The 23,619-nt window shown below is 38.9% G+C and overlaps 2 protein-coding genes across 3 annotated transcripts; both read left to right on the top strand.

Moving 5' to 3' along the window:
* Positions 1–797: 797 nt before the first annotated feature.
* Positions 798–13,179, top strand: LOC139127560 (uncharacterized). The gene is made up of 7 exons (XM_070693464.1): positions 798–1,048; positions 4,470–4,517; positions 5,285–5,478; positions 5,972–6,269; positions 7,096–7,252; positions 8,535–8,988; positions 11,722–13,179. The coding sequence occupies exons 1-7, from the start codon at positions 801–803 to the stop codon at positions 11,943–11,945; spliced, it is 1,623 nt and encodes a 540-aa protein (XP_070549565.1). The 5' UTR covers positions 798–800; the 3' UTR covers positions 11,946–13,179.
* A 1,510-nt stretch (positions 13,180–14,689) lies between these two features.
* On the top strand, positions 14,690–23,061 carry LOC139127561 (histamine N-methyltransferase-like). Of its 2 annotated transcripts, none has more exons than XM_070693466.1 (3): positions 14,690–15,382; positions 16,858–17,178; positions 22,041–23,061. In XM_070693466.1, exons 1-3 carry the CDS (start codon positions 15,217–15,219, stop codon positions 22,073–22,075), a joined length of 522 nt encoding a protein of 173 aa, XP_070549567.1. In that variant the 5' UTR covers positions 14,690–15,216; the 3' UTR covers positions 22,076–23,061. The 2 variants fall into 2 exon arrangements, with proteins under 2 accessions (XP_070549567.1, XP_070549566.1); XM_070693465.1 differs by lacking the exon at positions 22,041–23,061 and adding an exon at positions 19,218–21,818.
* Positions 23,062–23,619: the final 558 nt, after the last annotated feature.

The raw sequence follows: 23,619 nt of genomic DNA, 5'->3' as shown, positions 1-23,619 counted from the left end.
TTCACAATTTCATTGTGACCACCCCCCCTCCCAAGATCTAATGGTCCATTCCCTTACCTCCACCAGAATGCGGCGCCTGTGTACGGAAATCGAGAAGATTAGCGTGAAGCCGACTGAGCACAGGTTATATATTGTACTGCAGTTTCTCACTTTGAAATCGCATGGTCATACCGGATTCAAATATTTCGGGGGCGTGGATTGTGCTGAGCAACAACAATATAGTTCGGGTACTTTCTGTCATCCTAGTCGTTGAATGTGATGAGACATTTGAATATTTCAATCAGTAGGAGAAGTGGTTTTTTAAAAAAAAAACAACATACACAAAATGTTGACCACAAAGGTTTACATATGCAAATTCATTATTTGAAGTTTTCATGTGGTCAAAGGAAACTGCTGACCCCATTTTATCATATTGATGCGTACATTATTGTGCAGGGAAAAAAAGCGATCAGAAAAAACAAACATACTCAGATTCGGTGTACAGGTCGATACAAGTACAGGTGTGTTCAGATTAACATGTAACAAGCATTAAACGCTGCTATGACGTCATCGTGTGCATTTCATGACCATTGTTTTGGTGTTTGTATATGAAGCAGAGTCGCTGCCTCGGCATGTTCGACTTATTCTTCCAAATTCAATTTCATTTCAAAGCAGGGATATCTTCCCTTATATAACGTTACATACCTACGTCCTCCAAAACGAAAATGCAACCATTTATATTTAAATTTCGTTCGCTCTAAACATAAATCGACGACAAGGTTTGGTATTGGTTGAATCTAAATTCTACTAACAACAAAATTATGTCTGTAAATATTGCTTGTTTCCTCTCCGACCCAACCACTCCCAGCTACGCCAGCTCTCAACTTACTAAAATGAGGGGTCGAAGACAGCCTTTGATCGTGGCAACGGCAGCTTTGGCGAGCTTTTTCATGGGGTATATGCTGGCTCAACTCGGAGAGCGTGCGAATTACATCGCCTTGCGAACCCAGGACATAAACATAGCGCGCAACTACCTGGAGAATTGGAGAAAGACAGAGATTCGCAGAAGGTGAGTCACAGAAAATTGATAACATCGCGAGACAAATTACAACAATTGAAAACGGTGGTACCAATCTGTGTGCTGTGTGTGTATTGTTGGTATTTTTTCATTCAGCGGCGATTAAATACAAACGGTTACGGCGTATAAAAAATAGTATTGTTATGTCGAAGTTGAAGCAAAATGACCGTCGCCACGTACGAACTGAACCGCTCCCATCCTCAACTTGGTAACCTAAATCGATGGTTCGGAGGATATGTACTTATATCTGAAGTTTCAATGCATGTATGGATACACCATGTTCAAAACTCTGAAATAGCCTTCCATAATTGGCAAGATGTACGATTGGGTACTTTGAATATGATGGATCCGCTAGTCGTGCCCTGGCTATGTCAGGAGTACTATGGAATAAGTGATGGATTCATGTCTCGATACATGTATGTGTATGAATGTGAGGTCGAAAGTTTCTATTTCGCACAAAAAAACAAAACCAAATGCCATTGGTAATCTCCAGTTTCTCTACTATGTGTTCACCGATTCCATTTTTAATTTCCATTTGTGAATGCCAAGACTTTAGAGCTTAATGCTTACAATTCATGTTTTAGTGTTACAGTATCGAAACCCGGGGCGATAGCAATGTGACAGCACTAATCATTGAGAAGTCAACGAGAGTTCCCGCAGCTCCCTACGATTATTCTGCTTGGCCTTGCCCTAGACTAAATGCGTCACATTTGGTTTGGGGATTTTTTAACAATTGGATATTTGCTCAAAAGAGAATGCCAGCTCATTTGGTTGTCTGTGTCGCTCAGAATTAAATAGAATGCTACAGGAAATCAATCGAGACAGCATGTATTAAAGGTATACAGTCACCTGTAATCTAAATATGCCCATATATGGTCAAAGGGGCGTTCCTTGGTATTCAAAATGCCCATGTGAGGACACTGTTTTTAAAAAGCGGCCACCCGCTAAAATCTGTGATTAGTTAGATTTTCTCTTTCCATGGTAACTGTGGCAAAATTGGAACAGGTGACAGTATACCTTTAAATAGAATGCTACGGGAAGTCAATCGAGACAGCATGTATTGAATATGAAAGAAAACGCTATGGCTGTCTGTACACAACACTAAAGAGTGAGAGCTGATGTACAGCGTCTCGGAAGCTGATGTCAAATTGGGTGGCTGAATCTTACCGTTATAATAAAATGATACAAAAAGAATCCCTAAGTTGCTGTGAATAGTGACAATCGACCAATCAGATATAACCTTCCGAGCCCGCTGCATATCAGGAGAAGAGTGAATGGAGGACAAAGAGCAAGTGGATTGACACATTATGCCTTTTAACCTTTTTACAGTTATGCTCAACGGAAAGTAGACGATGAGATTAAATGATACCTTACTCAATTACTAATTTACATCAGACACTTTATTTCTAAAACTACACTAGTACCTCACAATATTGCTTGCGAGCGGCAAGTTCTCAAAGACAAGAATAACAAATACCAGACCTAAATGATTCCTTAACATAACAGTCGCTTGCCTGCTTCTCTGCCGACATGAGTGCCTTATCTCTTTCCACTGGTTTATTGCCGTAATCTTATACCACGATACTAATTACACAGCGACAAAAAGACAACTGTAAGTTGGCTGAAGCATGAAGTAACATATGTGCCTCTCAAAGAGATATATAAAAGGCAAATAATGAAACATCTTCATCATTCATGAATCAAACGTTTTGTCTGAAAAGCTCTTGCAAAGATATCTTGAGACAGACAATAATTATATGGTTTCTCTGGTTTGGCGAGTAAATCTTGTAGAGGATTATACAAATCTGTAATTGACCCTCATCAATTTTGAGCCATTGAATAACAGATAGACAAAGTCTCATTTGATTGGATATAATAAACACAAAACGTTAAACATCCCAATCAAATGTACTTGGAAGAGTATGCATGAGAATAGTTGCACCACTGAGTTGCACCACTGTTTGACTGCTAGAAGAGATACACAGAACAGTGGACACATAGACAGTATACACATTAATCATCAGTAGCTTAGGTAATTGTAAAGTTGGCGATATGGTACATAGCTAGAGACCCCCATGCGTGATAACATTGCCAAATTAAGTCAGTTTTATCCAAATGTTTTTGTCCACACTTATCTTCACTCTAGCACAAATTACAGAGTGGCAGTTGATTGTAACATTTTCACCACCATGGTTTGGCAAAATACCCATTCTTATCAATCGTAAGTGTGGACCTGTTTTACAAAGAATTAGGGGGGTTAGGTCGAGGCATTTTCATACAAAGAATTAGGGGTAATCTGTTTTAAGGCATTTTAGTGTCAAAGAAAATGAAAATTGGCAAAAGCAGAAGTCATGATTTTAAAGATTGAAAAATCCAATCTACTTGACACTTACTGAGCAGTGTCTCAACAATGTTGGCCGGTCTACCCCCCGGCGATGACGTTCATTTCAGCAAGAACTACAGTTGTCTTTTGTCGCTGTGTAATTAGTATCGTGGTATAAGATTACGGCAATAAACCAGTGGAAAGAGATAAGGCACTCATGTCGGCAGAGAAGCAGGCAAGCGACTGTTATGTTAAGGAATCATTTAGGTCTGGTATTTGTTATTCTTGTCTTTGAGAACTTGCCGCTCGCAAGCAATATTGTGAGGTACTAGTGTAGTTTTAGAATATAAGTGTCTGATGTAAATTAGTAATTGAGTAAGGTATCATTTAATCTCATCGTCTACTTTCCGTTGAGCATAACTTTAATGAACAAAGCAGTGTTTGACTCTCTGTATAAAATCCAAGATCTTCATACGTCATTGCATAGTATTATCACGATGTGCTGAGCTTCCGCTTAATCACTGCAGCATATGGTGCACGGTGTCTAACATTTTGCACCGCATGTAGAGGCACGTTGGGTGACCTATAACCTTTTATATGCCATGTAGAGGCACGTTGGGTGACCTATAACCTTTTATATGCCATTGTGGCAGCAAGTGTCAAGCATACCAGCTTGTTAAACATCGATACAGTTGCATGAAGCACTGCAATTTTTACAACAACGCCAGGGAGCGCCCAACAGTTTCGTGCGCTACTGTGAAATTTGATTGAAATTGCTCTGAGTACCGTCCAGGTATCATACGTCACAGATCTTGCGCATTGCATTGTTGAACTTGACCGTTCAGCAGTTCACACTTCACCACCGTGTATTGTCTGCCTCGTTCGCAGAATTTTTCGGCATAATATTACTTGACACGGTGGTGTATACATTAAATACTGTTCTTGGTTTTATACAACCTTGTATTAGCCTATCAGATTGGTGTCGAGGGTAAACCCCTTTTTGTTACGAAATAAAATATATATCATGATCATATAAATCAAAAAATATAAAATATATATCACAATTATATATCATAATTGCTTCATCAGCTTCGAAGAAGAACGGTATGGTAAACAGCCAGCAGTGGAAGGAAATAGGTAAGGATCTATCAGATATCGACTGAAAAGCTGCATTTAAAGTAGAACGCGCCCCGGGGACAGATATCCGGGCTTTCAAATGTTATCAATTCTATTCTATTCTGATCTATCACTTGTCGGAGCTCATTTTAAAGCTCTTCGTGTAAGTACAAGTTTCCAGCGTCTTCGTATTTCAAAAATCGAAAATTTATTCTTCATCGTAAAGTTAACACGGAATAATAAAAAATGGTAAGGTAAAAGACGCCATCGACATGATACGCACAGATGATTTTTGGAAATCCATGAATAACCATGGTTGAATTACGATCACATAATCTGGGTAACAATTATATAATCGTATTGTAAAGAAAAGCACTGGGAAGTAATGATGGTCAGAAAAAGACAACATTTTCATGCTCATTCGATCAAAACAAGCAAAGACAACTACACCAATTATTTGAATAGCAAGTGAGGTGTTCGGATTTCTGCCATGAACAAGATTGGAACTAATTGGGATAATTGGATCTTCATATTTTTCAAATTTGTCAAAATTTTTAGGTGCCCTATATCTGAATGTTCCAATTTTACAAAAAAGTGTGTATATTAAAAAAGAAAAGTGGTTACAAGTGCAGATTAAATCGACACTGCTTCACCATCCAGCTATCCCAGATTAGTTCCAATCGTGTTCATGTGATTCTGCCATTTATTAAATCTCTCTCTCTCTCTCTTCTCTCTCTCTCTCTCTCTCTCTCTCTCTCTCTCTCTCTCTCTCTCTCTCATGGATTAAGACCAAGAAAAATATTGCTAGATTGCGGTGCCAACGTAGCTTCAACAGTCAATCTTTTCAGGGAAACGTACCCGGATGCAAAAGATTACATCATCCACTCGTTTGAGATTGATGCGGGACTGGCACCATATTTTGCATATTATCAGGACAAAGGTCACACACTCCACTGCCCTGTCGGTGTTGCTGACAAGGACGGTAAGGCTATACACTTATCCTTTAATACGTGCATGCCAATTGTTGCAAAGCCCAGCTGATCTGAAACGTGTCAAGTGGTCCAGGGAGCGAGCGTGGCGCCTTGAAAGGCAGTATTACAAAAGGCTATGCTCTTTACAGAGTTACAGAAAATAAATCTACCATGAAAACTATGTCACTCCAAGGAAACATTGTTTCATCTGAGTGTGAAAAAAACTGTGTGCGTGGGAAGCTAGGGTTCTGGGAAAATATGAAAGAATAAATTGTTGCTTGATTTATTTTTAAAATGTTTCAAAGCAAACTGGATTTAATTTGGAAAAAGAAAACATCACAATAGATATTTAAGTCCAGTATAACACTGAGAACAGTCACAGCTTTCCATATATTTTCGCCAATATCATGATTAATAATGGAACCTACAACTTTAATTTTGGCATCTGCAAATACTTTGTTATCTAAATATCAATTTATAACAATTTTTTTTACTTTCTGAAAGGTAACATGACTGCTTATAGTGAGGGAGTATGGTATCCGGGAAAAGTAAACAGCGGAAAGGACATGCAGTGGGGAGGTGGAAGTTTATTTGTCAGTGGAAAGGAAGGCGTTGATAAACAAGATGGCGGTGTACGAAAACTTTCAAGGCATGACGTCATTCCTACCGTTGACCTATCACAGTGGATTCAACGAAACGTCAACAAAGAAGACTATGTTATCTTTAAATTGGACGTTGAGGGCGCCGAGTATGGCATTTTGCGGAAAATGCTTCAGGATGGTACATTTGCATGGATCGACAAGTAGGTGTTGGTGTATAAAGTTACAGCAATATTTGTATCCTACTGTGTTATTTCTCTGTACCTCTCTTTCTTACCCTATCTGCTTCATTTTATGTCTATGTCATTTTTTAATCTCACCTTTTCTCTCTTATTGTTGTGTACAGCTGTCTCCCTCTCAGTATGTGGTTGCCCGTGTTTACTACCTCCCTTCCCCCTCTCTCCCTCCTCCCGCTCTCTCCCCCTTCCCCGTAAGGAGGGGGGGGCAAAATCATTACCAAATGGCTAGAATGCTAATGTATGTCTGGCTGCCATTTCCATTCAGGGAAGAATGAATTAGCTTGCTTTATTGCAGAGATCCGAATTTTACCTCTTAAACTCAAACAGAGAGCTCTCACTTCTACCATAAACCTGAAAAATATTTTTAACGGGCTATGCTCAAACCTGCATGTCTAGGCAAACAAATAAAATGGAAGTAATTCGTAAAACTGTTTGTCTTTGACTTAAGCGTATACGCTTGCACATGGAAGAATAAAATAATATAAAAGTGAATCCCCCCCTGTCAGTTTCTCAATATTAACTTTCTTTATTTGTTAATATGAACTCTATAACAAGTCATGAAATTATTGTTGAACAATATTTTACCCTTCTTTAATTAACTTCAGCTTAATATTTCGGAACCCTCACGTCAGTAATGCTTGTTGACATACAAATGTGATATTTGATGGCAGCAAGTTCACATCAAACGGACCAGAATGTCTGGGACATTTAAAAACAATTTAAGTCTGAACGGCAAGCATGTTTTGCGTAATTATAAACACTGTAACGATGTATCCTCGTCTTGTTCAAGATTTTATGGGGAATACCATGGATGGCAGCCAACGGGCGAAACGGCGGAAGAAAAGCAAAGAATTGTTGATGCAGTAGGGAAAGAAGAGACAAAGATGATCACGTGGACAGGCGAAGTGAAAGAATTCGCCGACTTTGATGAAGTTAATTCGCCGATAGTAAGTAGTACAGTTTCTTAATTTTCCCTTCGAAGCTTCCAAGGATGTCCTTGTTCAGGTTTCCTGATGGCTCATCCACTTCGTCAATATTGAGAGACAATGACCATGAAGCTTTTTTTCCCTAAAATTGTTCCATTTCGTCGAAGTTTACCTTTTCGCAATGAACATGGTTTGTTGTAAGACCAACTTGACGTTGATCCATAAATATTAATCTGGCTATCATAATTACCATGTGTTGTTATTTGTGATGCCAAGTGCACGAATTAGTTGACTGCTCTGCCCGGTCTTCAACCGTAGATCTGATGAAAAACTCTCAAAAGTCGCAAACGTCTTTGTTTCGTGTTTGTTCGTCTGCAAGCCATTGGATGGCCAGTGGAACACAGGAGATATGCTAAGTTTTTTTTTCCCACTTTTCTCAAGTATGGACAAAAGATGTTGGAAAATCTCGTTATCCTTACATTTAGAAGTCCGAATTCTTTTAGACATTTCAATAAAATTGAAGAATTTTAAGTCAGTGAATAAAATGTGAGGGAAGCTTGAAAAAAGAAAATTATTTTGTTAAAATGTATTTGTGTTGTAGCAAAGTAATCTGCTCGGAGAGTTATATCTGATTAGTCGATTGTTACTATTCGCCGCAACTTAGGGAGTCTGCACCCAAGTGGATAGTAGCTTCCGAGATGCTGCACATTAGCCAAGAGTAGTTGTAGACATGGGCTTCTTTTCTAGGTGAATAAATACCATGAGTGACTTGGTCTCCAGTTGCTGTGTTTGGAAGTTGAGAGGTCACCACTCACGTGACAGTAGTGACGTGTAGCACTGAGCCTCGTTCAAAAGCACTGAGCCTCGTTCAACAATTTCACACCAGAAAAATAACGTTTTGAGGCTAGTCATGTCGGGAAAAGCTAAAACGAAGTGGTACTATGGTGAATTTGTTGCAGGTGTCTTTTTGTCGTGGTAAGTTCGTAATAACCAAGCTGTCGATGAGTGTTGAAATTTTGTAATTTAGACGGAAGCTTTTCGAAATATCGTTGAACAAACTTGCGCAAAGGGTGCTTGCGGGCGGATTTGGACGTTTGTCAATGGAAACTTCCCATAGCTGTGATGGAAGGGTTAAAAGTCGTAAGAGGTCAAAATCAGCCTGTAAAAGCCAGGAATCCCGTCTGAAACAACACAGCTATGGACCCCCATAGCTAAGTCTCCAGAACGTATTATGAAAAACAGCAAGTTTGTTTAATACCATGGTTTGATACACACCTCTTTTGTTGCATTGTATTATTCACAGATACCGGACGATTTACTTGCTTCAGACGGGCAAGTTTTCAACAGCTGTAGAGTAATATACGGGACAACTATCGTATCTGTCGCTATCGAAGTTGGAATGAATGCCAAAAGGGCGCGAAAACTGATATCCACAATAAGTGCTTATCCTATGGATGTACCGTTGACCTTGTTCGTGTACGGTGACTTTGTCGAGGAGTTCCCGGATCTTGTAAAACAGTGGAGTAGAAGATATGAAATTGGGATTCGATGTGACGGACCGATGTCGCCTGGTCACTGGGAAATACAGTACTCAAAAGCCATAAGACTTTCAATCGTCAGCTCCGAGAGGAGATTGTCTGACATTGGTCTCCAAGCTCGCTATATTCTTCCGCCGGGTGTCAACAAAGTGGTTTCTGACGTTATTACGAAAAGGAAATTGCGATTGATACAACCCACAACTACATTCCCGCCACAAGGTACGTTGTTTATAATAACTTATCATATACCCATGCCCATATTGCTTCATCCTAGTGACGTTCACCGTAAAATATCAGCCGTGATATTTCACGGTAAACGTCGAGATATGCACCATAAACGTCATCAGTTTTGTAGTTTTCCCGAACTACTTCATCAGTTTGTTGGTAAACAACGTAAACACACAAAATGGCTGCCGCTCCCGGCCTGCGAACCGATGTCGCTGACGTAAAAATATAAAGGGCTTCGAGGAACACGGGTATTTCTGGTTGCCAAATACGGAAATAACATGCTGAATCTTGTAATGTTTACCCATGGTTTTCCTGTTAAAGTTCTCGTATTTTGGGCCAAGCTCTAGCAAACATTCTACCGTTCGCACGGCGCCGGCACTGTGCACGATCTACTCCTGAACAGGCATTGAGCGCGTGGCGTGACAGTGATGTCGCGCGCGCCACGACTGTTGACATGGCAACTCTCAGGGTAAACAAACAAAATGGCAGCCCCTCTCCGCGCTAGCTCCGTGCTTTACGACGATCGAGCGCGATCGAAATCAGGATAGATTTTAAAGCAGAGGACAGTCTTTGATCGGTTACAATTGTAATAGCATAAGGTTCCTCTTGTATGACGATTTTTGTAACCCGGTGTGGTTCATTTAGATATGGACGACTTGCAGCGATGTCGGGCGTGATGTTAACTTCGTCGTATACTTTATGAATGAAGCCTGTTCACATAAATATTCCGATATTTATGCGCAAGGCGTAATAACGTAAAGCCTCAAAATTTAAGGTTTTTCGTACTAGTAGTAAAATTATGGACATGGGCATATGATAAATCGGTTATTCAGCAATAAAGCACACCCAGCGATGGTATACCAGGAGATCTTCACCAGTTTACGACATATATGCACGAGCGATAGCGAGTTCATATATGGTGAACTGGTCAAAATCTCGTGATATACCGTCGCTGGGTGTGATTTTTTGCTATTATATAATAACAGTATATTAAAATTCTGGCGTGCAACGTCATAAACGGATTTTTGCTCAAAGCTGAGAGCACGCGCGTATACATGCCAGCCGTGGTATATCGCCAATATACTACGGTTCTTTTCGCGTCTCGACCAATCAGATCGCTGTATTTGCACCATCAATATTCTGGTATGATATAGTTAAATAATAACACATGAGAGCGAGGGCAATATCACGATTTATTGCCTGCCCAAGGGATGGTGGTCATGATCGAAATACTGATGATGCCCGATCCGTAGGCGAGGGCATCATCAGTATTTCGATCATGACCATCAGCCCGAGGGCAGGAAAAAAATCGTGATATTGCCCAAGCTCTCGTGTGTTATTATTTTTATTACACCAAACAAGCAAACATGCAAAGAAACAAAAACACAAAGACTTCTTCGAGTACAGTTCGCCTTCTGAGTCCGGACCTCAGCGTAAAATGTTGTCAGTGCCGAGTCTAGGGTTGCCGCTAAAGTTTGCCGATCTCCTCGGTGGCGTATCCAAATTGTTGCTTGCATAGTCGCTGAACACAGAAATTGCATTCCTTGTTGCCATTTTCGTTCGTTTGCTGTTTACTTGCATCAAAATATCGTCTAACTGTGCCGATGACAGCTCTGCATGACGTTTCGCAGCCACAAGTTAACAACTGCAAAGTACAACAAGCGAACGACAATTTCTTTTGCGCAGAAAGGATGCGCAGTAAGTAAAATGACGTCATCCATGTAATATCAAATGCCGAGGGCATCATCAAGTTCGCAGAGGGCATCATCACGTTTCTTTTACATGTCACGTGAGTCATGTTTAACCAATGGCAGTGCACGCTGAATGAGTGAGGTGTAATAATACCCAATATCGCCTGTTCCTGTGTCGTATCAGCATTCGTGTCATTTGTGCTAAGACACGAGACGAAGTCGAGTGTCGGACGCAGCACAAATGACACTCATGCTGATACGACACAGGAACAGGCGATATCGGGTAATAACCTCCAAATATCATGAATTCAATCGTTCCTACAAAAGTCTAAAACACTGCTGCTTGAATATAAATCTGAGGTGTACACGGTAAAACATAGTAAATTCAGTAATATGAGCGAGCGTACAGAGCGCTCCCGAGCGACGGACCTTTCAGTCCGGTACATTGCGGACTCCTTCCGTGTGAGTACTTTTCTAGCTGAATCGCTGCTTACTTCATTATTCTATAATTTCCCTGGTATCTCAATAAAGCAATCATTGCGTGGTTATATTGGTTATCCGGGCCTGTCTCGGACGCTATATAAATAAGTAGATAAAGTTTTCAACGGCCTAGTTTTGCGAAAATCGGGACTTTTATTTTCTTCTATCGGAGATAATACATGGATGGTGGCCATTGTGAATTTCAAATATCTGAAAATATTTGTTAATTTGTTTCGCTGTGTCACAAAATATTGGGTGACCACAAATTTGTGACATGGAATGGTCAAGAAAATTTAATCGAACGTTTAAGGCTTTCATTTTCGAGGCGCCAACTACCTTAATATATTTTGAAACTGGTGAAAGTTCAGTCAAATTTGCCTATGTGTAAGTTACTGGTGTGAATCACGGTCCCAGTGATAGAGGGACCATGTGTAAATGCTACGTTCCCGTGATACAGTGAAGCCTTTCTAAATCGAATCTTGTCTAAAACTGTCTCAAGTGTACTTTGAACTTAGTGCACTAACACGCTGGCCTTTGCTTTGACGTTTTGCAGGTACAAGTCGAAATCTTACGCACGACAACTACCACAAGTTCCGAGATGTGGAGAAAGTTCCGAAGGCTTTAAAGTTGATCCACGAAGGATTGGTCAAGTCTGGAGGAATTTTAAGTCTAGACTCTGATTTCTCCGATAATTACATGATATCAGTTTTCTTGTTAGACTATCTTTACCAGACATCGAGACATGGTATTGCTAGTTTATCCCAGTGTATTCGATAGCGCTTTTGTGTTTCTGGGTTTAAAAATATTATTTGTTTTCCTTGATGTAGAGCGAATGCCCTTGTTCTACTTCCATGAGTATGTCATAAGGCTTTTTATTCAACTTACCAGAGCAGCCGAAGTTTGTAAGATATCCGTTGTCATTGCAAGCATCTGGAGTCTACACATAGCGGGCGAAAATTAATTTCTCCATAATAACATAACTCGCTGTAAAAACGCTCAGACGAACCTTGTATGTTTCTGTATTTTGCATTTTTATATTTAGTCATTTAGGTCATTTTCCCCCACTCATAACCTGAGTTTAATTAGTTCAGAACATTCTTGAGGTCATTCTTCTCCATGACCTTGAATTCAATTAGTCGTGTTCACTACAAGTGAAGATAATTTTAGAACAGCAATTAGCATATCAATAGAAGTTCTAGACTGTTCTTATATTCTCTAGATTGAATCATTGAGGCGGCACAGTTTTTCAGTCAGATTTTGGGATCACCTCAGCAGTGTTGATTTCAAGACCTTTCACGACCTTCACTCTCACGCCGGATTTATTCTGTGAGCTTTGCACGGATCAAACTCAAGCCTGCAAGCCAAGGGATTTCTCACCCATCAGTATATCTGACTAAAATCCGGAGCTTTGTGCCGTCCCAGCTGAGACAACTAACCTGTACACTTTTAGATTTGTACTTTATCACTGAATTTAGTGACTATTTTTAATAATTTTGATAATTTTATTTTAAAGAAAAATCGCTGATTTCACCGGTTTTTTTTCTGATGTAACATAATGACCATGGTTTTAAGTCTTTAGCGATGACCAAAGATTGAGATTTGACCTGTGCACTGTGTTGACAAATCTGCCCCATCCTGCTTTGACACTCTTTCGCAGTAGAACCAGACATTTATCGTTAATGACTCATCTATACTTAATTATAGAGTCATCTCAACGATTTGAATGAATTACGAGTGATTTTGCAAAATTTTACACTGCAAGCCGCCTCTTCAAGTAATCACTATTTCACATTATACATTTCAATCCAGATTTTGTTCATCACTCAATTTTATAACGCTTGAATTTTTAATGACAATTTGCTGACGGAAAATAATCATCTCATACCATCGAGTCTCAAAATTCCATTGGTAAAATAGCACAACACAGTTCACACAAGCAATATATATATATATATATATATATATATATATATATATATATATATATATATATATATATATATATACACAACACCAGAATCATGATAGACGGTTTCTGGACTTCTAGTTAAACGAAAACCGAAACTGTGAGGTGAGATATTTTGAAACTACTAAGTACATCCTAGCCATCGTGCGGTACCCACTATTTGCCTACATTCATGTTTATGTATTTTCAGCAGCTTTTAAATAAATCACCTTATTTTTGTACACCATTCCTTGTCAAAAAGGCGAAAGCATAGCGTTTTGAGAACGACCTGTTGTACACTGCGTCGCGGGATCCTGAGCTTAGACTGGAAAGGCGTTCAGCATACAGAACGTGCATGACTTCAGCTCGATGAGTGAAATGCATGTGCTAGGAACTGTACGTCAGCAGTGTAATTTCAAATAATTTCATTGGTGTTGGACTCAGACCATGTGACACGTCAGTTTCAGGTCCATGCTGCCGCAATGTCACTGGTATAGATGTAGCGTGTTATTTCCGAACATTTTGAACTGGAGTAAAGTATTAATAAACGATCGACGTGTATGTTGCCGTGCGGTCACACTGTCTGGCTTTGTCTCACAACAAATGTATGATAAGTGACCCCTCCCTCCCTCGCCCTCCCCCGCCTCTGTAATGGAATGTAAGCAAAATATTAGTGAGAATTCAAGGCATGTCCGTTACAGGCAACATGACACCGAGAAAAATAATCAAAATTAGAAAATAATATTACGAGAAAATAACGATACAATTGTCTCAAAAAACAATACACAAACATTATCTGCGCTGAAAATACTTCAATGTTTAAAGGGAAAATTAAAAAGTCTTCAAGTCTAGCAACTAGAAAATGCAAACTAATAGCAAGATTATTGTTCACCATAACTACGTCATCAAGCAAACGCTCATCAACACAGCAACAGATGCCGGGAATTTTGAAGAGACATCCTTGACAAAACCTAAACCGAAAATCAAAGTAGATTTACCCTTTTATTTAGCTACCACCAGTTACTGCCAACAAATCGTCTATTTTGACTGAAATACCGACTTACAGAACGCCGAAAATGTTCTTACTAGAGGGTGAAGATCGATTGACCCGGTATAAGACATATATACTGATGTCACAAAAGTGTAAAAAAGATTGAAATGGATACGATAAACGGATTGGTTGAGACAATGTATCAAATCACGTGACACTTTGCATGGTAAGTACGCAACATGAACAGAAAGGACTTGTAAACTACCTATGTGCACCCATAGACAGTCGAGAAACAGGATTGGAAGCTGCGGTATTTTCTTTGAACGAACTAGTCTGAATAAATTACGTTGGATTTGCATACCCATTGATAAATAAATCTGATTACCATCCAACTGTCGCAAAATCTCGCAAAACATGCTTGCAGGCCTTAAATTCAGTGTGTCCTACAAACAACTTTTTCGTAGCAAAGAGAGTAGTTCTGAGTAGCTTTCCTTCAGTATTAATTGATATTATATTAAATACATGCATTTCGGCACACTTGGGAGCTAGTACGCAAAGATGAAACTCGTGTGTAAGTCATACGCTGAACACGTCCCCAGTCTCAGCTCGCCATCCTGCGATTTAAGGTACAACAGGCCATTCTAATAACGTTATACTTTCGACTTTAAAGTTAAATTTGACAAGAAAAGGTGTACAAAAACTAACGACTTGCCAGTCCAAAACGAAGAAGTCTTGACAACGTACACGTGCACGAAGCTTCTTACAGTGTTCCATCTCATGTTGCATATTTGAGACCATCGGCCTGGTCGTTGTCCGTTCAAAAATACTTTAAGAAAATATTGTGACTACTTTAAGCCCTCAGTACCTCAAATCAACCAAAAACGGGGCTGTATGGCGGTCGGGTTAGCGTCGCTCTGGGAAAAGCGCCACCCCTACGGTTAGGTATGAACGTTCGTGGTATTGACCGTATATATGGTGTGCATTGTACACTTCAATGTGGCTTTCGGGATGTCCTCAGTGGGTCAAAGGTAAAAGGTCACTTTGGCGACCATGGACAGTGAGGGAAGCGTAGATTCAAGCTATGTGGCGTCAAACACCATCATTACAAGCGCATGTACGAATCCTATCAGACATTGACAGATAGATTTGAGAAGGTACATATGTATTGTTCCGAAACGTTTCCTGACATTGTCATGGGAAATTTCAAAAGAAGTCAACAACCAGGCGAAACAGAGAACCCGGAAGTTTTCCGTCACTTTGGCATTGGCAGTGGCTCGGGTAAGTGAGCTATGTAGTGTAGTGTGAAAGTGTACATTCTATCTATCTATCTATCTATCTATCTATCTGTCTATCTATCTATCTATCTATCTATCTATCTATCTATCTATGATTGCATACACACATATACACACAAACATATATATATATATATATATATATATATATATATAATCATAGATAGTAGATTTATAGATAGAGAGATAGATAATATTGTCTCTTAAAATAAGGTGATTAATGGAAATAAAAATTGGTGCTTGGATATTCAAAAATAAGTGTGCAAAGCTCGAATCACATCTTTCAGAAAACGTTGTCAATTGTACCATTACGGAAGAGAAATCACCACAAACACGCGTATGACCCCCTTTTAATTTTTACGTATCGTTATTTCTAGATGTTGCAGTACATTGAATCCAAGGACTTTTACTTTTAATAAATACTTACAATAGTACTAGTTTGTGCCATAATCAGGAGTCGCTGTTCATATTTAAAAATAGCATTTCCAGTCAATACAATTCGCACAATCATAGCACGATTGACCCAAGGCCTCCATGTCAGTTCGTGTGGCGACACGTGACACATAGAAGTGGCGATTCGTATGCTTGGACTAGAACAATTTACTGAGTCATGGACTGCCTACTGCATTTGATCCATTGTCGTGGAGCGCCTGCACTTCACCGAATCTTTTGGTGTAAGAAACACGATTTGAACTAATTTTGGATAATTGGATTTTGATATTTTTCAAATTTCTCAAAAGTGTGAGGCGCCACTTAGCTAAATGTCTCAATATTGCAAAATACTCATAAAAACAAGTGTGTAATATAAAAAGAAAAGCAGATGAGATTACATTTGTAGATTAAATCGACATTACCTTCACCATCGAATTATCCCAAATTAGTTCCAATCGTGTTAAGAAAAAAATGGAACAAGTGAGTCACTTCGTATAAGGCCAAAAAAATGAAAAATAAATTGTGCTGTTCCGATAACGTGGTTTTCAAAAATAGGGTAGGTAAGTCGGTAGAAATTTTTTTACAAAATATTTTTATTTTTAAATATGCATTTTTCAGGGGTTCAGGGGGCCGGGGTCAAACACTGGCCACAACATTTCCAGAAAAATGTATCATACATATATAGGAAAAGCAAAATAAAAGACGTCCTCGTTCAAGCAAGAATCAAATGTCGAGTAACGAACGCGTGATTTTACCGAGTTTTCTTTATTTTTTTTACTTCCGTGTTTATGTAGGTCTAAAAAGTCGGCAGATAAAAAATAGGGTAGGTCGGGTAATTGGAAAAGCACAGTTTTTTTGTTCGGCCAAAGTACTAACAAAAGCAGATCGTCATATGAGTGATGCAGACGTATAAGCGGCAGTCAAGATTACGTGCACCACATCACCCAAGGCCATTGAAGCCGTTGAATCTGAAGTTCATAGCACCGACATTCATTTGGCCAGGAATCACTTTGGTGCACGTTACAGGTGACTTCGATGTACTGATCTTAACCAAGCTGGCGGAAAGATTGCCGAGAATCGAGGCAACCATTACGGAACCGTCGGGTGAAATGCTAGCAAACTTCAAGTCGGCAATTTCTGAAAGTGAGAGTGATGCACTCCAGAAGGTCAAATTCACGTGGAATCGAGCGACTATCGAAGATTACATGAAGACGCCACAGGGCACCAAGTTCCACTGTATCTTCTTGTGTGGTGTCTTAGCTTACTTTAAAGATGTTGATCAAGTCCTTCAATATCTCTATTCCATTCTGGCCGACAATGGTACCATTCTTATAGTCACAGAAGCAGGTATGTCAAAGTTAACTCTACTGCTTTTTGTCATGGAAAGATGAAGCTCTGCCATAGTAGCTCCGTCAAGTAGACATCGACTGCACCATCTTCTGTTGGACAAACAAGTAAACTGCCCCAAGTGTAAGCCAAGCCACTATGGCGCCCCAGTCCATGCCAACATGATTACCTTATTTAGCAGTTCAGTTTTCAGCTGATTTTACACCACAACTTGTACAACTTTTCATCTCACAGCATTACTGTGTGTTCTCCTGCTTGGTCTATGGCTGTCTATGTAAAATAAACACGATTCGAACTAATTTTGGATGATTGGATAGTGAAGTAATGCTGATTTGATCTACAAATGTAATCTCATCAGCTTTTCTTTTTACGGTACACACTTGTTTTTATGAGTAATTTGTGATAGTGCAACATTCAGCTATACAGCACCTAACACTTTTGAGAAATTTGAAGAATATGAAAATCCAATTATTCCAAATTATTTCCAATCGTGTTAATAGAACTGTCATCCGAAGACTCTATTTCAATATTTGACAGGAAACAGTCAAAGTACTACCCATAGAGTTCTTGGCCAGCCTATGGCACATCCACTATTAAGTACAGTCGTGACAGCAGTTGTTTCCCTACTATCGATTTACAGATTGCAATTCATTACACACACATAACACGATTGAAACTGATTGGGAATAATTGGATCTTCATATTTTTCAAATTTCTCAAACGTGTTAGGTGCCCTATAGCTGAATGTTGCAATATTAGAAATAACTCATAAAAAAGAAGACGTGTGTAACTTAAAAAGAAAAGCAGGTGAGCCTACATTCGCATATTAGTTCCAATCGTGTTATATACTGGAGGTAGGTAACACCCATAAATTTACGAGACAGTGCTGAAGATCCATTTGTTACTTGACTTTAGTTATATATGATCAATCTAATTAAACAAATCTTCTTTCTAATTCTGAGCCCCTCACCCAAGGTGAGAGGCTTAAACTAATGACTTTCAAAGTGAAAGAACGTAGGGCAGAGGATTAAGTAACAAAAACTCCCAACAAAATTACAAAAAATAGGAGTGTTAAGAGTCCTTTACTGGCTTCGCCAGCTCTACTACGTTGCCTAGTTTATACTTTTGATGTTTGTACATTTAACTGAATTTGCAATGAAATACTTAAAGATCACCATTTTATAAGGCATTTGCATATAAATGTTGTTGATCTATTTTGACAAATTTCATTTGAAGGGGAAATTGCCTAATCTATTCTATTTTACCTTAAAATTTTGTAAGAAGGGCATATCTGTCAAAAGAAATTGATACGATTATTTCTTTTTCGAGATAGGCCGACACTATCCTTTTTAGTGTTTAATTATAGTATCCCTTATTATGTATCTCTATCTAGCTATTTCTTGATCTACAAATCAATTGGCACTTTAATCTCCTTCATACATAATCTATTGGGCCAATCATTTCTCTTATTCCTAGTCACCGGTAGTGTGGGATCAACGGTGTGGGAAAAATCGATCTCACCTATCAGAAATAGTCCCACACTGTGTATGCGCATATACGAAAGCGGTATATTATTACACGAGCTCCGGTTGTATTGTAAACCACAGACAAATAGAGAGACAGTCTTTCTATTTGTCTGTTAATAAACGGCCTTTCGCCCCAACGGCGCGATGGGAAGCACACAGACCGAAACTGTAAAGTAAGCCACAGAGTACGATAGTCTCTGATACACTTGAATAATAGATCAATGTTTCCATTGTAAATTTAACGCATTTTGTCGCCATGTGAGAAAAAGAATCTCACACACCAAGGCCCTGGGATCAATTTTCTCACACTCGTTCTGGATATTTTGACTCAATGTCCCTAACTGGTGTGAGAAATATGATCGTCGCCGGGGATAGTTTGTCTCACGCGAGCTTGCAAGCGAGAGTGAGACAAAATATCCCCGACTAGTGTGCGAAATCTGAGTCCGGGTCCTTAAGAGTGTGAGATTCTGTTAGTACCACTCTGACACAAGTAAACTGTGTTTTTCTTGGCAGGAAATAACTCAAGTATATTTTATGAACTGTGGTACCCTGGCCGATTTCCAAGTATAGACACAGAGTAATATCAGACAGAGTGGCAACAGCTATTGTTTAAGGCGTGAAGCGGTTACGTAAGCAATCCATGTTTGCCTCGCCTCACGAAGCTCTTGGCTCTCTTTTCCGAAGAGTGCCGACCATGCACCCTTCGGTAATTTTCGGATTTTCACCAATTGTTCAGCGAAAGTATGTTCGACAAAGCTTGTGTTGTTGTTGTCGTGTGGTGCTGATCGGAATTGATGTGCTGGCGAAAACGGAAGTGTTTTGAGCTTCAGGAAAGTGGGTTTTACCGTTTTAAAAATTCCTCTCATATTTTTATGAATATATAATGAGTGTGTTTGAACCAAATTTGAAAGTCTTTTATCGATACTGTCTGGTTTTACTCAATGGTTTACGGTCAGTCATACCGTCTTTTACACGTGCGCCAAGAAAGGACATGTTTATGAAACTGCTGGCGTGTTATGTTTTGATTGGCGTGAGGCAGTGTTTCTGGCCTGAGAGCTCACAAAGTAACCATGGTTGCTACGCGACTGGCAGTACGATGCCATCTCGTCGTATGTTTCGCATAATCTCGTGTAATTATCAACCACAAACCAAGCCTCCAAAAAGTTTAACACCTTTTAAGCTCATTTTAATATGAAAAGCCAATAGTCTACAGAGACGACCATGGAACAAAAGGCATGCAAGTGTTGCCACTCTGTCAATGATATTACTCTGTGGTATAGATGAGCGGGTTGTAATACCGGATAATGTCATAGAAAGCTTTGAACGACGTGGGGCAAAAGTTACATCATCAAATCTGGAATGCATTTTGGATGGTTCCACACTTTTTGACGAAGAATCTGAGTCTGGCAACCTCCTGTTGGACTCCTGACTGGTATTGTTGACTGTCGCAAAACAGCTCCCCCTGAGTTCATTCGTCAAGTCTTAAATTTCATTTCAGGTTCAAGCGTATCTTTCAAGAAGGAAGGCAAAGTCGTCTTGAGGAATGACAGGGCACTCATCGTTGTTCAAAAATAATAGCTCTCCGGACACAAATATCGGACGATCCTTCTTATCAATGTGAAAAACGGCAGTTAGAAAAAATCTTCCCTTTTAGGTGTTTGGTCGTTTTCATACCTTCTTGAGCGAATTCAGTCTGCGAAAGTCAGTAGATTGTACATGCATTGTACTACTGCAATGATTATATAAGAACTCTATTATGGAGGTCATGTCATGCCGTTGAATATTAGACAGCCTTGTTCCAATGATGTACGCCTTCAAAGTCGTTGGCTAGAAGTTCCAATCATTTTGAATTCACCAAAAATATGTTAATCCTACCAAGTAATCTGATAAGCGTCGTGGAAGTGCTGGTAATAATGACGGATTAGAATACAAACTAATTCTATGAATGATGGTTAATGTCATAAGAATTCATTTCATAATTAATCAAAACGTGCCCCAGTAGCTCCAATGTGTAAGGTACCAATATTTGCATCACTATATAAACAAGGTAGTGCAGTTCAATGAACGTTTTTACTTGTATGAAATCTCGCACATGTTGTTGATGACAGTCGTGAGACAACAATAGTTCATCATGCATGGATGTTATTGAAACAGGCCAAGTTTACATTTTTATTCGATATCTACATCTACAAATTCACTGGCATTGCCAAAACTATAAAATAATAGCAATACATGTAATATATTCACTGCCGACCCATAACAGACTCAAACAAACTTTGCACGACATAATGTACTCGGCTTCGCCTCGTACATTATGTCGTGCAAAGTTTGTTTTCGTCCATTATGGGCCGGGAGGGGTTTACCATTGCTTTAATGAGCTATTTATCATATACCAATGCCAAAAATTTTCCAAATAATAGAAAAAATCTCCTTACTTTTTAGGCTTTACTCTTATTCCAACTTTGACATAATATGGAAATATTAGTATACACATATTTCATTTATAAACTATGTAACATTGTCACAATGTCACGCGCTAGAAGTCCTCTATATCTCAATGAACACCATAAAAACTGATACTCAAAAATAGTAGCACGGGGAGAACTTTTGCGGTGCAAAATGCATTTACAATCGTTACCGATAAAACAGTTTCCACTTCTTAAATTTCTTCTAATTTCGATCGTCATACGGAGAGGAGAGCGGCGGCCATTTTGTTTGTTTACACTGGGAGTTGCCATGTCAGTGTCCTACGGTAGATCTGATGAAGAAGTTTCAATAGTGGCGACTGGCTTCCTGTCATTTTCGTACAACTGCAAACCACTGAATACTCAGAAAACAAGACACTCGCTGGTTTTTTTTTCAATTTTTTTTCATGTACGGAGAAAACACGTTAAGAACAATCGTTAGACGTACTATTGAATTGTCAAATTGTTTTTGTACAAATGATCATTTCTAAGCAGATTTTATATGAAACATTTTCTCAAAACAATTTTAATTCACTGCGTAAAATGTTTGACAGCGCTGAGAGGAGATTGTCTGATCACAGGCGGACCAGACGTTATTATATTATTGAGATTTTTTACTGTTTTCTCTATCATTTACTCCCTTTTTCTTCTTGCTCTAAGTGATCGGGGTAAATAAAGTATATGATGACAAAACTTAAATATTCACTTGACTCTATTTATTTTACATCCTATTACAAGGACGTTCTAAATTTGTTGAAAATAATTTAAGTTCAGTTTAATGTGGGTAGTGTGTACGTTACTGATGTAAATGCTATGTTTCCATGGTACTTTGAACTTTGTACACTAACACGCTGACTTTGACGTTTGGCAGGTACAAGTCGAATTCTATCACAAGTTCCGAGATGAGGAGAAAGTACCAAAGGCTTTGAGTATAACCCACAACTGATTGGCCAAGTCTGGAGGAATTTTAAGTCTGGACTCTGATTTCTCCGATAATTATCAGTTTTCTTGTTTCACTATCTTTCACAGACATCGGGACATGGTATTGTTAATTTATCCATAGACCCAAGAGTCTATGGGAGTATCCCACTGTATTCGATAGAGCTTTAGTGTTTCTGGGTTGCAGCATATTGTGTTCGGGTTACAGCATTCCTTTTCTTAGATTTGCAGGTTTATTCATGCGATTTGTCCGTCAGTGAAGACATTAATCCTCTTTCTACCAGGCTATATAGACAAACCAAAGAGATAAATCCTCTTTGGAGAAAGAGGGATTAACCTGTTCCTTTGGAATCTGAAGTTACTCTGTGCTTGGCGTCAAATTTAAAACGTTTTATCAACAGATAGAGCCTCTACACTGTGAATCATGTAGGTTGAATATCGTACTTAGCATTTGGGTACAATTATGCCACAAGTTATCATATACCCATGCCCATATCGCCACATCCTGATTACGTTTACTGTAAAATATCAGCCGTGATATTTTACGGTCAATGTCGAGATATGCACGATGAACGTCATCAATTTTTTGCGTGTTCCCGAACTACATTTTCAATTTTATAATAAACCAAGTAAATAAACAAGATGGCTGCCGCTTTCCGCCAACGATGTGATGTTGCCGAAAGACATGTGAACGACTCTAAGGAAAAAAGATATTTCGGTTAGCTAAATATGGGAATAATAAGTTGAATCTTTTAATATTACCCTGTTTTTATTCCGTTAAAGCTCTTGTAATATGTTAGGCAAGCTCTTCGCACGGCACGGTCAACCTCCGAACAGGTATTGAACGCGTGGCGTGAGAGCTAGAAAGTATGTCGAGCGCGTAACACTGTAGTATGAAAAACAGGAGACAGATTTCTAGCGTCTAAAAGTTGTGCAAGCACTGATAATATTAATGATCGCTTATATTATATATATATATATAATATATATATATATATATATATATATATATATATATATATATGTATAAAATGATCAATCACTGGTGACGCAAAGAGATTTATGATTTGTGTCACAATATAATCGTAGAGCAATCAATTGAATAACATCACTTCTTGTGGGTTTTTTTGGCACAAGGTCCACGTATCTTTCTTTAATGACTTTGACTTTGTCGTGTGTACCGGTGATTTACTTTCTGTTCTATGCTGTATTGTGTCTATGTTTAAAACTATTGTATTAAGAACTTTGCACCTAGCGTTATCGGATTGTGGATTGTTATGATTGCGATTATTCAAGAACCGGTTGACCAAAATTGCACACTTTATTTAGGTGAGGATATTCATCAGTAAGGAAGAAATTTAAATGCTACAAACAATCGGGACCCCTGATGTACTGTGATGTAATGGAAGTTTTGAAAATGATGAAAATCAAAATGTGTGTTCAATGTAAAACTCATTTAAAATGCGTTTTTCATTTTCTTTTGTCGATCTGATTTCCCCAACATCTACCAT

The sequence above is a fragment of the Ptychodera flava genome, unplaced genomic scaffold (assembly GCF_041260155.1).
Source record: "Ptychodera flava strain L36383 unplaced genomic scaffold, AS_Pfla_20210202 Scaffold_33__1_contigs__length_2856901_pilon, whole genome shotgun sequence".
NCBI lineage: Eukaryota > Metazoa > Hemichordata > Enteropneusta > Ptychoderidae > Ptychodera > Ptychodera flava.
This window is presented reverse-complemented; position numbering and strand designations above follow the sequence as displayed.

What these genes read in the sequence shown, in the direction of transcription:
- LOC139127560 (XM_070693464.1), top strand. Translation starts at nt 801, where the DNA reads ATGTCTGTAAATATTGCTTGTTTCCTCTCCGACCCAACCACTCCCAGC. An exon ending in CCAGCAGTGGAAGGAAATAG is followed by an intron (nt 4,518 to 5,284) that starts GTAAGGATCTAT and finishes TCATGGATTAAG; the next exon opens with ACCAAGAAAAATATTGCTAG. An exon ending in CGGTGTTGCTGACAAGGACG is followed by an intron (nt 5,479 to 5,971) that starts GTAAGGCTATAC and finishes ACTTTCTGAAAG; the next exon opens with GTAACATGACTGCTTATAGT.
- LOC139127561 (XM_070693465.1), top strand. Translation starts at nt 15,217, where the DNA reads ATGTACGAATCCTATCAGACATTGACAGATAGATTTGAGAAGGTACAT. An exon ending in TGGCATTGGCAGTGGCTCGG is followed by an intron (nt 15,383 to 16,857) that starts GTAAGTGAGCTA and finishes TGCACGTTACAG; the next exon opens with GTGACTTCGATGTACTGATC. An exon ending in TCTTATAGTCACAGAAGCAG is followed by an intron (nt 17,179 to 19,217) that starts GTATGTCAAAGT and finishes TTTTCTTGGCAG; the next exon opens with GAAATAACTCAAGTATATTT.